Consider the following 13,705-nt stretch of genomic DNA (forward strand, 5'->3'; position numbering starts at 1 on the left):
TAGAGGACCTCAGACTCTTTTATTTGCAGATTGTCATGCTAAAGGAATTTGTTTCTTTGTGTGATATCCAGTGTAAGCAGAACTTACTTAAGAAACAGTATCATGTAAGTATCACACACGTGGTGTGTGCGAGAGACTTAAGCCAGGATGATTTAAGGAAAAAAGAATACACAGAATACACTTACCAGTGTTCAAAGCTGACCCCCAGTTGTTGCCAGAGCATCTAAAATCTGTCAAAACTGCTGAAATTGAGCTTTGATAATCTCAAGATTGAACTCTGTCCGCACTCCGCCTCACTGTTGGTCTCCTGGTTAGACAGGAAGGGTTAATCACTAACACCTTCTGGCCAGTTAGAGTCCAGCTGTACACATTTCTTCCAGCAGAGGGGGAGAACACACAGTCTCACCTGATCAAGAGTTTTCCATGAGTAAATACTGAATGATGCTTCACACAGAAAACGATCAATGTTCCCTCTAGGTATTTAATGAAATCATGAAATGAAAACGTGTTTGTTATTCAGCAAGAGGCAGAGAGGAATAACTGTTAAACTTCGAAGATGGTTTCTTAGAGTCATATTTCCAAAATGTGAACACAGCTACTCAGCACTGCCTTTAACCAACCTATTTGGGGCAGTGTGGGTGCTCTGCTGTCCTCAGATTTGTTCAGATTAACAGGACCCGGCCTCACAATGCAGCTTTGTTGCTGAAACAGATTAACACATCAAGTGACCGGAGGTGTAGGAGTCCATTGCTCTCTTTTTCTTTCCTGCTTCCCTTTCTCCAACATCATTCCAAGAGACGCTGCCACCACACATCTCGAGCCACAGTGAGTACGATGGCCAGACGTTTTCATTTGTGTGGTAAGTGTCAACAACTTCACAGCCTTGTGTTTGAGACCATCATGGTACTTGCCTGTTGTAGCCCTGTGAACATATCTTCAGATGTAATAGTGTTTTTAAGATCTATAAAATGAGGGAAATATTATTTTTGAACGATTAAGCATTTACAAAATGAAAATAAAACAGTTTCAGTTGCTTTTGTAAATCCAAACGTATGCAAGTAGAGAACATATATGAAATAACTGCTAATAGACTGCTGTTTTACTTTATTGTTTTAGATCTGTGACCTGACTGGCCTTATGAGATCCAGGCTGATCGCTGACGTTGAACTCAGACAAAACACCACACTGGTTTCCTTCATGTCACGCCACAATCAGCCAGCAAGTTGGCCAGCAAACAGCAGCAGCAGCAATGACAGTAACGTACTCTCGCAGGGTTGCTGATGCAGGTCTCGGGACTTTCTTTCACCTGCTTCTGCGATGGAAGGGCAGCATCTATAAACTGCTCTACAGAGAGCTCATCATCTTCACTCTTCTCTACTACTTCTTCAGTATTGTTTATAGGTACTCTCTGAGAGAAAACACTGTGAACTCCAATAATAATCTTTCATGTCCTCCACTCTGCAGATAGAGTGTCTATAGCCTGACACATAACAGCACTTTTGAGGCCAATACAGATGTTTGAGTTAAAAAAAATAATCTGATAACAATATATCTTACCTAAACATTTTACAAATCATTTAAATTTAGTAAATTAAAGAATTGGGACCAGAATATGTAGGCCTACTAAGAAGGATATTCTCCAGCTGAAATGTGTCAGTGCTCTCTGGTGGACAAACTATTTAACAGAGACTTTTTATCTAAATTATCTCAAATATTTTTTTGCTATTTGTGTATTGCAGTTTTGTGTTACTTATCAGCCAACATATATAGGCCGATAACGATATATCTTTGATAATGAATATGGGCTGATATCAGGCCCGGGCCGATTTATTAGCTCTAGTAGAAACATTATTTAACAATATTGATTTGCTCAACAAACGTAGGATGTTTTACAGCTGGGATCTGGGGACCACTGGAGGCCTTTGAGGAGCTTTCAGGGGTTCGATAGTTTAGGGATAGTAAAATTAATTTTCATTTTTGTTACTAGAAATTTTGACAATAAAGCATATAAAAATAACTTTATAGTATCAGGACACGTTTAAATATACAAATTGCTGTTATCTACACATATGAGGTAAAATGTACTTAAAGTGGACTCCTACTGGAAAAACATTCTTAAATGGGGGTCAGTACATACTTCTGTATTTATTTAAGGAAAAACTTTGTAAACACCAGGTTTAAGAAGATAATTCTTAAAGCAGCTTATTTCTGCCACCATGACGAAACAAACATTTGCTCAGTTTCTCATAAGTTTTTAATTATCTCATTTTAATTTTGGATCCTTTTCATGTTCTAACTCTATGACTTTTCTGGTTATTACAACATACCAACTTATGTTTTAACAGAAAATAATACTTATTTGAATGAGACAAGGTATGTTAGCAATGTGTCTTGTTCTAGAGATACGTTGATTTTGTGTGATAACAGGAACTTTTTGTGATATAACTAGATGAGTTGCTATTCAAGAAAAGCGCCATGTAAAATGTTACAATAACAGGAAAAATATCTTGTTATAACAGCTTTATACCTCCCTGTCTTATAGTCAATCTATTTCAATTAATTTCATTTGTCACATGAAATAGTACAAGGTACAATTCCAGTGAATGTTATATATTGAGTCCATTTAAGGAGCTGATGGGATGTTTCCTTCACCAGGTTTGTGTTAAATGATGACCAGAAAAGGCTGTTTGAGAAGCTGTCAATATACTGTGACCGCTATGCAGAGCTCATCCCTGTGTCGTTTGTATTGGGTGAGTTGAGGCTGATAGTTTTATCACTTTTAAGATTTCAAGGGTAGGCTAACCGTCCCAGGAAGTTAGCATCTAATTCAAATTTCTAATTTTTTGCCAGGTTTCTACGTCACCTTGGTCGTGTCCCGTTGGTGGGGCCAGTTTGAGAATGTCCCCTGGCCGGACCGCTTGGCAGCATTAGTGGGTGGTCATGTTCGTGGAGCTGACGAGGCCTCCAGGCTGACCCGACGAACTCTGATGCGATACGCCAACCTCTCTGGTGTGCTCATCTACCGCTCTGTCAGCACAGCCGTCTACAAGAGGTTTCCCACCATGGAGCACGTGGTGCATGCAGGTAGCCTACGACGTTGGGATGAAAACACCAAAACTCCCTGTTGTTGGTCCTGGCAGTCTTGCAGTGCAGTAGGCTAGTGTGCATCACAGGAACCAATACTGAAGTCACGATATTGGTATCAATAATGTTTGAACGATACCTAACCCCAGAGAACTACACACATGGAAACAGGGGCGACCTCAAGCTCGCCAAGTAGGCTAGAGTGTGCGCCCCATGTAGGCTGAGTCCTTGGCAGCGGCCCTTTGCTGCATGTCGTCCCCTCTCTCTCCCCTTTCCTGTCTTCAAGCTGTCCTGTCAATAAACCCCCCCCCAAATTATCTTTAAAAAAAAAGACATGGAGACATCTTAAATGCTTTCTCTCTTTGTGTCATTTCTTCATTTCCATGTTTGTGCCTCTCAGGTTTGATGACGTCAGAGGAGCTGAGGCACCTGGAGGACTTGCGCTCTCCTCACAACAAGTTCTGGGTTCCCTGCATGTGGTTCGTCAGCCTGGCTCTGAGGGCTCGGACTGAGGGTCGCATCAACAACGACGTGGCACTCACAGCCATTCTCACTGTAGGTCTTCATGTGCATATATCTGCAGGCCAAAAGAGCCTGGACATCTTTACATTGTGGCAATTTTAGGTCTGAAAACATTTTCTAAAAATGTTTTTTTTTTTTGCCTGTCCTGCTTTCACTTCTCTGTTCAGGAGTTGAATAGTTTACGGGCAAAGTGTATGAAGCTGTATGGTTACGACTGGATCAGCCTGCCTCTTGTCTATACTCAGGTTTTGTTGATATACTTTGCTGTAACTAAAATATAGTAGATGCATGACGGTCGAACAAATAGATTTAATAGTTTTCCTTTAGTGACAAATGTGCAATGATGTGTCAAAAAAGTGATAACAGTGCTAATGACAATGATGCAGAGCTAATATTAAGCTGCTGGCGGGCTATAAAGAATGTGATTTTGTGCATTACAATAATCATCATAAATCATGTACTAAAAATGATTAACCTTAGTTTGATCAAAATTAGCACTGTGACCTAGCAAAACACGATGAAATCAACAACAAAAACAAGAAGCGATGCTTGACAAGAGACTTAGTCGTGAAACACACCTGACTAATTTATTTAATTAGGTGGCAACAGTGGCGGTCTACAGCTTCTTCCTGGCTTGTCTGATTGGTCGTCAGTTCTTGGATCCAGCTCAGGGTTACCCTGGTCACGATTTGGACTTCTACCTGCCTGTTTTCACCCTGCTGCAGTTTTTCTTCTATGTTGGTTGGCTGAAGGTGGGAACAGCTGATTCATTTTATGATAGTTACACTCACGCTGCACCGCAAATGTTACTCATTTGTCCTACTGAGCTGAATTGGGATCTTTTCCGCTTGTGGTCTCAGGTGGCTGAGCAACTCATTAATCCTTTTGGTGAAGATGATGATGACTTTGAAACCAACTGGCTCGTCGATCGCAATTTACAGGTTTGGATTCAAACTATTTGCCACTTTTTCCATCAGCTGCAGACAGAGGCCGTCTTGTTCTACTTGCTGTGGTTTCTGTTGTTTCCCAGGTGTCCTTGTTGTCTGTGGATGAGATGTACGACAGCCTGCCGCTGGTTGAGAGGGATATGTACTGGAATGAGTCTGAACCTCAGCCTCCCTACACCGCTGCCAGTGCTGAACACCGCAAACCCTCCTTTATGGGATCAGCCCTGGACATCAGGTTCAGTAATGTTTTTATTTTCTGACAGACAATTCTTAAACACTTAAAAATACTCCCCTAACCAACCACATATTTAATCTAAACTAGTGTTCCAAAGGATGAGATGGAGTTTCAGTCCAATCTGGAGCAGATCAAGGAACATGAGGAAGCCAACTACTCCACCCCGCTGCTCGGAGGGCTGGGTCGTCTCCTCGGTGTCCAGTCCCCTAACTTTCCTCGCTCCTCCCGGGTCTCTCTGCTGCGCCGCCGCCCTGGAGCTCCACAAAGCCGCTTCCCTCTTTACCTGCACCCAGAAGGGACATTAACTCCGAGTCAAGGCCGCCAGCCTTTGAACCACGAGCGAGATCCAGACTATGCCTTCTCCACAATGCCCTTGTATGAGAGACCGGGTTTCTACAGCTGTCCACAAACACCCATCCACTGCGTGCCCCCTACGATGCCCCGCCCTCGACCTGCCCGGCGAACTCCGAATGAGTGGGACCGCAGCTGCAGCTCCCTCGCTCCACCAATAGTAGGCTCACAGCTGCTGCCTCCCGACACCCCTAACCACATCCCCCCACCGCCATCCTCTGCTTTCCCCTGGCTGAGTGCGGATGGCGAGGTTTCGAGTGCCACTACCTTTTCCTTCCCTGACCCACCACCTGAACTCTGTCCAATATCCAAACTGAGACCTGGACATGGCCTGCTGTCCCGCCGCCCTCCACCTCCCCGTCTTAATCTGGACACCCTCCCCTCAGCTGACAGCCAGCCTGGACCCCTAAGTGCTAGCGTGGTAGGAAGCGGAGGAGAAAGGGTGTTCTCGTTCACTCCTCCCTCTCGCACAGCGGCAGCAAATCCCAGTAATCCCAACAGCAGCTCTGGCAGCATTAATGCAACAAGCACCAACAGTGCTGGCACGATGGGAAGTCTCTGCAACGGTACAAGTCACACTAATTTTAGTAACCATGGGAACTTCAGCACCAACATGAGGGCAAGCAACGGGGTGACCAACAGCGGGCTGAGCAGCAACATGAACACAGTTTCCACTTCAGCATCATCGCAGCAAGAAACCAATCAGCAACACTCACCCAATGATTCAGGAATCTCATTGGCTGAAGGGGACCTGCTACGTGTTTTGGTAGACGGTGGGGTGAACAAGGCGGCAGGAGGGAGGGAGCAGGACTGAGAAAAGAAGGTGTGACAAGATCACATGTGGCATTCAAAATATTTCACACATAACAAGCACTGATCTATGTTACATCTGAATTGCATTGATAATAATACACTTTATTTATATAGAACAATTCATGCATAAAATGGAACACAAAGTGCTTACAGTCAGCTGGTACCCTATACACAATTGAGAAGTATTTGTCGCAAACGCCGAGTTAATCACTACTTTCTGTTAAGCTTTTGTAGAACCTATTAACCTACTTGTAACGCAAAAAACACCTTGAGAAAATAACATAACATTTCAGTACTTCTGAACCTCAACAAGACCCCAAATGAGTATATTCTTCAGCTCTTCTTCTTAGCATTGTCTCCATGAGTGTACTCTAATAAATATTAAGAATTATAGGTTGTTTCTTTTGTTTTTCAATAAAAAACCTTGAAATTATTTACTATTTGATTTTATTATACCAGGAAACTGTCTGTACACATAACTACAAATAATTATAAATCATATTATATAAGGCAAATGCAGAGAGAACCGACCCGTCCCACCAAAAAATAGTTAGAAACATTTCATGGATTTCACTTGCCTGTCCAAATCAGTGCGTTCAGATAACATTAATTTAAAGCAACTACAGTCATCTTACACAGTCACTATACAGTATGTAGTTAACCCATAAATATGAGGGATGCAACTCAAATCTGATGCATTTAAAAAGGTAAAATAACAAAAAACATGGAGGGTTAAGTGGAATGTTAAGTGTGTTATTCTAATTGTATCCCTGGTAGTTATTTATCAATAATTGATTTAATGGTGAATTATTACATTTACTAATGTGTCTACCAATAAAATAAGTACAACACAGAATCAGCAGCAGGTAAAATGATGGCCAGCTTCAATTTTCAGGACTCCCACCCCTTTAAATATCCTCAATAACACAGTCTTTGCAGGAACAATAGTGTACAAATATTATATGAGAATATGGTAATTAGGTATAACTATGAGAAGAAGATGCAAATGCTAAATCAGGAGACAAATGTGGATCATATATTAAAGGTGTAGAATGAAGTACCTTAAAGTAAACATGTCTAATTATTTTGCAAATCTATTTTTAAAATAACATACACAGATAGTACAAACTGAATGATACATTTTCATATAATTGTAATTTGTATTAAAAGCATTGAAATATTACATTGGCACAGTCCAGCCGCCATATACTTATTGCTCAAATAAGCAAATATTAAAAAAAGCACTTTAAAGTTCAGCTCAGACATTAAATTGTAGTGTTTTAGCCACCACACTTTGTAAACTCCAAATACACAGAAACAACCAGTAAAATATCAGGAAGTATGAACACATAACTGGCATGTATTAATGTTTTCACAGTCATTAATTCTATAAAACATCAACATTATATCCATTGTAATCTGGTGTGTAACATGAAGTGTGGTCTGCAGTAGTCCAGTTTAGAGAGCCATCTATGCCTTTTGTAAATTTTGCAGTTGATTGACAGCTAACAAACTAAATAAGCAGCCTTATCTCTATTACATGCAGGGACAGGGTGGCATGCAGCATTGACCAGGATAATCATCAGTGTCTTTTAACTGCCTTGGTCAGCCATGGTGTGTTTGTCAAAGAGGTACTCAGCCATGGCGCTCTGAGGGGCTCCCATCTGACGCAGGTTGGATATCCAGTCAGCGAGCTGTTTGACAGATTTGACCTGCTCATCCAGAAAATGTGTTTCTATGAAGTCGCACAACTGTGGAAAAAAAGACAGAATGTTTTATCTCATTAGACTGTCAGATCCTCTGACTAACATAGCATAGCTTTGCTGTGCATTCGTGTAGAAAAAGTCAGAAGCAAATAGAATTCATCTTTAAAAATGTATTTTAAGTTGAACGCCACTATAGTCAGGCATCTGGCAGCCGTGCCGCAGTCTGCTCCTTACATGGGGATCATTGTGTTCAGTCGCCATTTTCTGCAGGTCCAGCAGGGATTGGTTTACACTTTTCTCCAGCTGCAAGCAACACTCCAAAGCCTCCAGGCTGCTTCCCCACTCATCTCTATCAGGTTTCTAAGATGGACATAAATAATTCATGACAATTGCATCATCAATTGGTACTTGCACCCCAACTGACAAACCTAAAAAGTATCAGTAAAAGGCCTTTATAGAAAAGGATATACTTTGTGAATCTACATGGAAAACAGGTCTTGGTCCAATCAACCAGAAAACATTAAAAAACACTGTTAATGTTAATTGAGTGGAAGAAGTATCGGTACACACCCTGATGTCCTGCAGAAAAATTCTGCCTCCCCGCTTGTTCTGAAGACTCATCAATTTCTCTGCATGTTCGTGCTCCTCTTTGGACTGTGCATGAAAAAACTTTACAAAATTTGATAGAGATTTATCATCCCTATCAAAATAGTATGCCTAGAAAACCAACAAAAATAAAGAAGAGACACATTTTTTGTCTCTGAGCCTAAAAGAGCACAAACAGCACATTGCATTGTTGTTAAAAGCATTTCTTACCATAGAGAGATAAACATAAGAGGCATAGAGCTCCAGATTTATCTGTCTGTTAATGGCAGCCTCGCAGTCCTGGTGAAAGTTTTGTCGGATTTGCGAACTCATTTCTGTGGAAATTACAAACATGAATAAATGAGTGAACACATTTCCATGGCACTCTTCTGCAGGCATTATATTATTGGATGGACACATTATGCAAGTAAAATGTATAATGAAACATACACTTCTCACTAAATATCTACAGAGTACTTGTGTCACTGAAACCCTTAATAAACGTAATTACTTTATCTCCAAAAGACAACACCTTTATGTACACATGCAGACCAATGAATTCACAAATAACTCATCCACCACTAAAAGGGTCGGTTCATGTTAAAATAAAATGTTAGTTTTGAGATGTCTGCATTGACCCCGTTACATCGGAAGTGCATAGCATATCAAAATAATTTACATTGAACTAAATAGTTTAGCTATACACAACAACTAATCTGGGTAATCGACCTCACTGTTTTCACTGATTTCAACTGGACATGCTTAAAAGCTGTCCTCCCTAAATTCACCCAATATGTGAAGTGTGTCACCAGGGAGAGCAGCACACTCAATCGTGTCTACTGCAATATTAAGCATGCATACAGGGCAGTGCCCCAACCACCTGTCAGACCACCTCTACTGCACCTCATACCAGCCTCACCCATCACATCAGGAAAAATAAGCCCACCATTAGAAAGATCAACACCTGGCCAGAGGACAACCTCTCCCAGCTCCAAGACTATGGCAAGCACTTTTAACATTTAAAAGCTAAGTTTGACTATCCAGAATTAACATTGTAGATATCAATAACGTCTTTTTGACTAGTCGTAATTACATTTTGGATAGTTGGAATTGTCATTCAAGATATCTGTAACGTAATTGTGACTAGTCATCTGTAATTCAGTTTTGACTAGGCAAAACTGAATTACAGATCTCTGCAATGACGTCATTGGAAACGACATTCAACTCGTCACACATCTTAAATGACAATTGCGGATATCTGTAATTCAGTTTTGACTAGACAGAATGAAAGTTAAAGATATCTCAAATGTCATTATGACTAGTGCAAATTATTGTGCATGACGTTGCTCTATTTTAGATATCAAGCAGTGCTAATTACAAGTCAAAGGTATAGTGGAGGATTTTCTTTTTCCGGGTGGATCATTAAGACTATTGGTCCTCCTAGTTGTCAATCATTCTGGTGATATGTTTACGTAAGGCCGTCGTACGTGCACGTCCCTAGCTTTCCCCAGATAGCAAGCACATTTGGGCCGATTCCGGCTGAAAAGCGCTACTGTCTGCATCGGAGTAAAGATAATGGGCCAGAGTCGTGCCGACTGTGTACACAACACTTCTGGCTGACATACGGCTTTTTATGAAGAGCCAGTGTCAGCTAAAAGCAGTTTTACTCGCGCTGGCTCGAATACGGCGTTTTATTAATGGGACAGTATCGGCTAGAAGCAGTTGTACTAGTGTCAGTTCCGTACTCGGTGTAGCTGTGTATTTTTACCGTCGGCCCGAGTTCGTTTTGTCACAGTCGGGCCACAACGAGAATTATGGAACTCAGCCGCCTGAAAAAAAAAAGTTTTAAATTCTAGGACTCTGCCGGAGATTTGCAGTCTGCAGAAGATTTCATTGTAGGGAGGAACATTTTCAGCAGCAGAAAAGGCAAGTAATTAAATTTAATGTTCATTACAGTGTTGTATTACATTTAGAAGCTGTTGTAAATGTCAAGAAGAATTGTATTTTAATATCTTTATAACAATTAGATCGTTTGTGATGATAGGCTATCAGAAAACATTCTGATATGTTATCACAAATAGGCTAGATGAGTGCGATCTCATTGTGTAAATTTAATTAATTATCTTGTTTTATTATTATAAGTGCTCCAGTGCGTTATTTTGAGTGTTAGTTCATTCAACGCCAGCTTCGATTCATCTGTTGAATGAATGGGCTATATCAGGCCTAGCATTCTGTGACCCATTGAATTACATAGCCAATTCTGTTACATAGCCTATATATATATATATATATATTTCAACTAAGGGCGATAGATAGATATTAATATAATATTAAGATAATATTAAGAAAAGTTTGCTTACTCAAAGTGTTTTGGTTTGGCATTAATGAATGTGTGTGTGTGTGTGTAATTTCTTCCTCCAGAGTCAACATTGGAACCAGCAACAAACAAGTCGTAGTTTCTGGACCATATCTGGCCCGGGGACCAAGCCGAGTCTCAGCCAGATCTGTCTTACAGTGTCTGGGCCAGAACTGGGCCCCATAACACTGTCACTTTACAGTGTCTGGGCCAAATAAAACACTTTTATCTGTGCCAGAACTGGGCCAAATAAAACACTGTCACTTTACAGTGTCTGGGCCAGAACTGTGCCACATAAACAAAAAAATCATTTTAGAGGGTGTGGGCCTCACTTGGGCCGGAGGGATTGTTTTTGTGTCTATTTTCCATGTGTGGACCAGTTTTGGGCCGGGGACCCAGCCAGAACTGGGCCAGAATTGTAGCAAGGATGTGGCCCTGTGGTGGGCCAGACAAATTTTGTTATGTGGGTCAGGTGTATATGTGTGGTGAGCTTGAGCTACGGTTTCAGCCATTCATTGAAGCATTGAAGCTTTTGGGAGAATATTTCACATGCTGGCGTGCGGTAAAAGCACAGGTTGGGCTTCCAATTGATGCCTCAGTTGTGAAGTTTCTACTCCACAGGTAAAGTTTGGCATGCTATTTGGAGAAATCCATTTAAAATCACTGCTAGTAAAAGTTGATGTAAGCTATGATTAGCGACAGATATCTACAATTCAGTTGCAGATATCCGTAATTCACATAGTGGATATCCTCAACTGAATTGTAGATATCTGTAATGATAAACCCCATACAAATGAATGTCAAAAGTGACGTAATTTGTCCTAGGAAAGATTTCTTTGTGGATATCTGAAATGAAAATTATGGATAGGAAGAATGTATATCTGAAATGTTCTTTTTGACTAGGCAAAACTGAATTACAGATATCTGCAACACATATCCAGTCTAGCTGTTAAATGTTAAAAAGGCTTGCCATACAACACTGCTTCTCAACCACGGAGTGGAGTCTATTTGAGAGCCTGGATGTGGAGGAGTATACAGAGACTGTCCTATCCTACATCACATTCTGTGCTGGAAATGTCACCATCACAAAACGGACTAGGGTCTTCCCAAACCAGAAACCCTCCATGACAAGTGAAGTGCAGCTCCTTATCAGGGACCGCAACACAGCATTCAGGTCAGTAGACAGGGCACAGTACAGCTCAGCCAGAACTAACCTAAAGAAAGGCATTAGGGCTGCTAAGGTAGCAAACAAAAGGAAAATAGAGGGATAGGTACATCATGGACAACAACCCACGTCAAGTGTGGCAGGGATTACAACACATCTCCAACTACAAGGGCCACATCACATCGACAAGATTGTTTACCGTTAACGTTACATGTAACGTTACTAATAAACTGCAGGTGGGCTGATAAATGATGACAATGCTCGCGAACATTAAGTTAAAAGTTACTGATGGAGCCTAGCGTTAACTAACATCCCTGGTTACCGTTGCTAGGCACCGTTAGCTAGTAAATCTCCCATCAGTTGACTTTCAGACACTAAACGTTAGCTACAACCAGACCATTTGCAAACTAGCTAGGAGGCTGTAGTAGACTATGTCCAAAGAATTTCTAGACCGGCTTTGCTATGGCTGTGCAACGACCGGTTATGTAACGTACCTGGTTTGTTGATCTACGTCTTTTCAGAAAAGTAACTGGTTGAGTATCGTTAACGAAGTTCAATTTCCCACGACAGAAGTTAGCAGACTGGCTAACGTCACCTGCTGCCATAGCCAACAATTCGCACTGCCGTCAGAACATAGCTACATAAGGAGCGGGTCGTTCCCTCCAGCGTTAGTGATATTAAAGGGCAGGGTGGTACATTTACATTATTAAATATCCATGTGCACGGCGTAAATATACGTCTTGTAAACTGCAGATTCATTAAAATTGGATACTATACTTGGCTAGGTGAAAAGGACTTAACTTAGTTAACCACAAATGTAGATACAACGGACAACAATCTTACCACGAGGTCCATTCAGTTGCTGTTCTGGAGCTTTTTATAATAGGTCTTCCTCAGCAGATGACTTTTGCCCAGTTGTAGATTTTTCTGAGCTCTTTAAGGACTTTACCTCCATGTCGGCAAATTGCCAATTAATAACCATAGACTAATATTTACAGACAATGCTTACAACCATCAATTTATTTTGATGGTACAATCAAATATTAAGCCATTTTGTTATGGGCTGCTGGGTGACATAGGTCATTTTAAATGTATAGGTCATTTTATGTGGTAGACAGTTTGACATGCCATAGCAGGAAAACGCATGTGTAAACATGTTAAATGGCTACATTCCATTCAGATGTTACAGTTCCAGTGATCTGGTGTAGTACATGATGCCTTAAAGTAATGATTTGTTGATAAAGCTCAAGTACATTTCCAGGACACTTGCCTGACATGGATCTCCACTAGATAGGTAAGCAAATCAAAATTTCTGCCATAAAAAAATGAAATACTACTACTGGGATAGAAACATGTGGAAGTTCCTAATCAAAAGGGCATCTATCAATACAAGTTGGCTGAAATAAAATGTTTAATTTAAAAGACCCTGCAAACCCCATGCTACACAGGTAATTTCATTTGGACTGATTCAACCACCTATCAGACAGAGATGTGGTTGACATCTCCCTGACTAACTCTTTAGCACCTGTGAAAAAAATTACTTTTAACATTCTTATTAGTACAGAGTCCAGAAACCTGAGCAGAGGTCCAATCAGCTAAAATAACTGCAACTGCTGTGTGCAGTGCTTTAAAAGCCACAGAAATGTTCAGGTGTATTGGATTCCATAATAAGATCTCAGTAAATGTTAATACTCGAGCCTTCTGCTAACCAGAGCCAAAAGCTTGCAGCAGAAGGCTGAATATTTAACACTTTACTGATAGACAGATTTTAGTCATAAACATGAACTTCAGTCACAGTATGCCATCTCAACTGGATATATGCATTTACTTTCCTTAGGTGTCATGTATTACCACATCCAACCAAAAGTTGAAACCTACACATTTTTTTCTTGAACCATTTTAATGCACCTGAAAAAATCCATACATAAGAGTTCTACTATA

General features: G+C 40.8%; 2 protein-coding genes across 5 annotated transcripts; one reads left to right on the plus strand and one right to left on the minus strand.

The window, feature by feature from the left end:
* Positions 1-1,249: 1,249 nt before the first annotated feature.
* On the plus strand, positions 1,250-5,953 carry best1 (bestrophin 1). The gene is made up of 9 exons (XM_028585220.1): positions 1,250-1,401; positions 2,656-2,750; positions 2,851-3,084; positions 3,485-3,639; positions 3,774-3,851; positions 4,206-4,358; positions 4,467-4,547; positions 4,637-4,788; positions 4,876-5,953. Exons 1-9 carry the CDS (start codon positions 1,250-1,252, stop codon positions 5,951-5,953), a joined length of 2,178 nt encoding a protein of 725 aa, XP_028441021.1.
* An 80-nt stretch (positions 5,954-6,033) lies between these two features.
* On the minus strand, positions 6,034-13,643 carry fth1b (ferritin, heavy polypeptide 1b). 4 transcript variants are annotated; one of them, XM_028586292.1, is made up of 5 exons: positions 12,608-13,643; positions 8,475-8,578; positions 8,229-8,375; positions 7,893-8,018; positions 6,034-7,703 (listed from the first exon to the last, which is right to left on the minus strand). In XM_028586292.1, exons 2-5 carry the CDS (start codon positions 8,574-8,576, stop codon positions 7,545-7,547), a joined length of 534 nt encoding a protein of 177 aa, XP_028442093.1. In that variant the 5' UTR covers positions 8,577-8,578; positions 12,608-13,643; the 3' UTR covers positions 6,034-7,544. The 4 variants fall into 4 exon arrangements, with proteins under 4 accessions (XP_028442093.1, XP_028442095.1, XP_028442094.1 ...); XM_028586294.1 differs by lacking the exon at positions 12,608-13,643 and adding an exon at positions 12,259-12,561 and having other exon boundaries at positions 8,229-8,312; XM_028586293.1 differs by lacking the exon at positions 12,608-13,643 and adding an exon at positions 12,259-12,560 and having other exon boundaries at positions 8,229-8,327.
* Positions 13,644-13,705: the final 62 nt, after the last annotated feature.

This window comes from Perca flavescens, chromosome 8 (assembly GCF_004354835.1).
Source record: "Perca flavescens isolate YP-PL-M2 chromosome 8, PFLA_1.0, whole genome shotgun sequence".
Lineage (NCBI taxonomy): Eukaryota > Metazoa > Chordata > Actinopteri > Perciformes > Percidae > Perca > Perca flavescens.

Bases quoted from the DNA above. Each gene is read 5' to 3' on its own strand.
- fth1b (XM_028586292.1), bottom strand. From the start codon at position 8,576: ATGAGTTCGCAAATCCGACAAAACTTTCACCAGGACTGCGAGGCTGCC. The intron at 8,019-8,228 runs GTGTGTACCGAT...TGTCCATCTTAG, and splicing joins TTTTTCTGCAGGACATCAGG to AAACCTGATAGAGATGAGTG. The intron at 7,704-7,892 runs GTAAGGAGCAGA...TTTTTTCCACAG, and splicing joins CTGAACACAATGATCCCCAT to TTGTGCGACTTCATAGAAAC.
- best1 (XM_028585220.1), top strand. From the start codon at position 1,250: ATGACAGTAACGTACTCTCGCAGGGTTGCTGATGCAGGTCTCGGGACT. The intron at 3,085-3,484 runs GTAGCCTACGAC...TGTGCCTCTCAG, and splicing joins GGAGCACGTGGTGCATGCAG to GTTTGATGACGTCAGAGGAG. The intron at 4,548-4,636 runs GTTTGGATTCAA...GTTGTTTCCCAG, and splicing joins TCGTCGATCGCAATTTACAG to GTGTCCTTGTTGTCTGTGGA.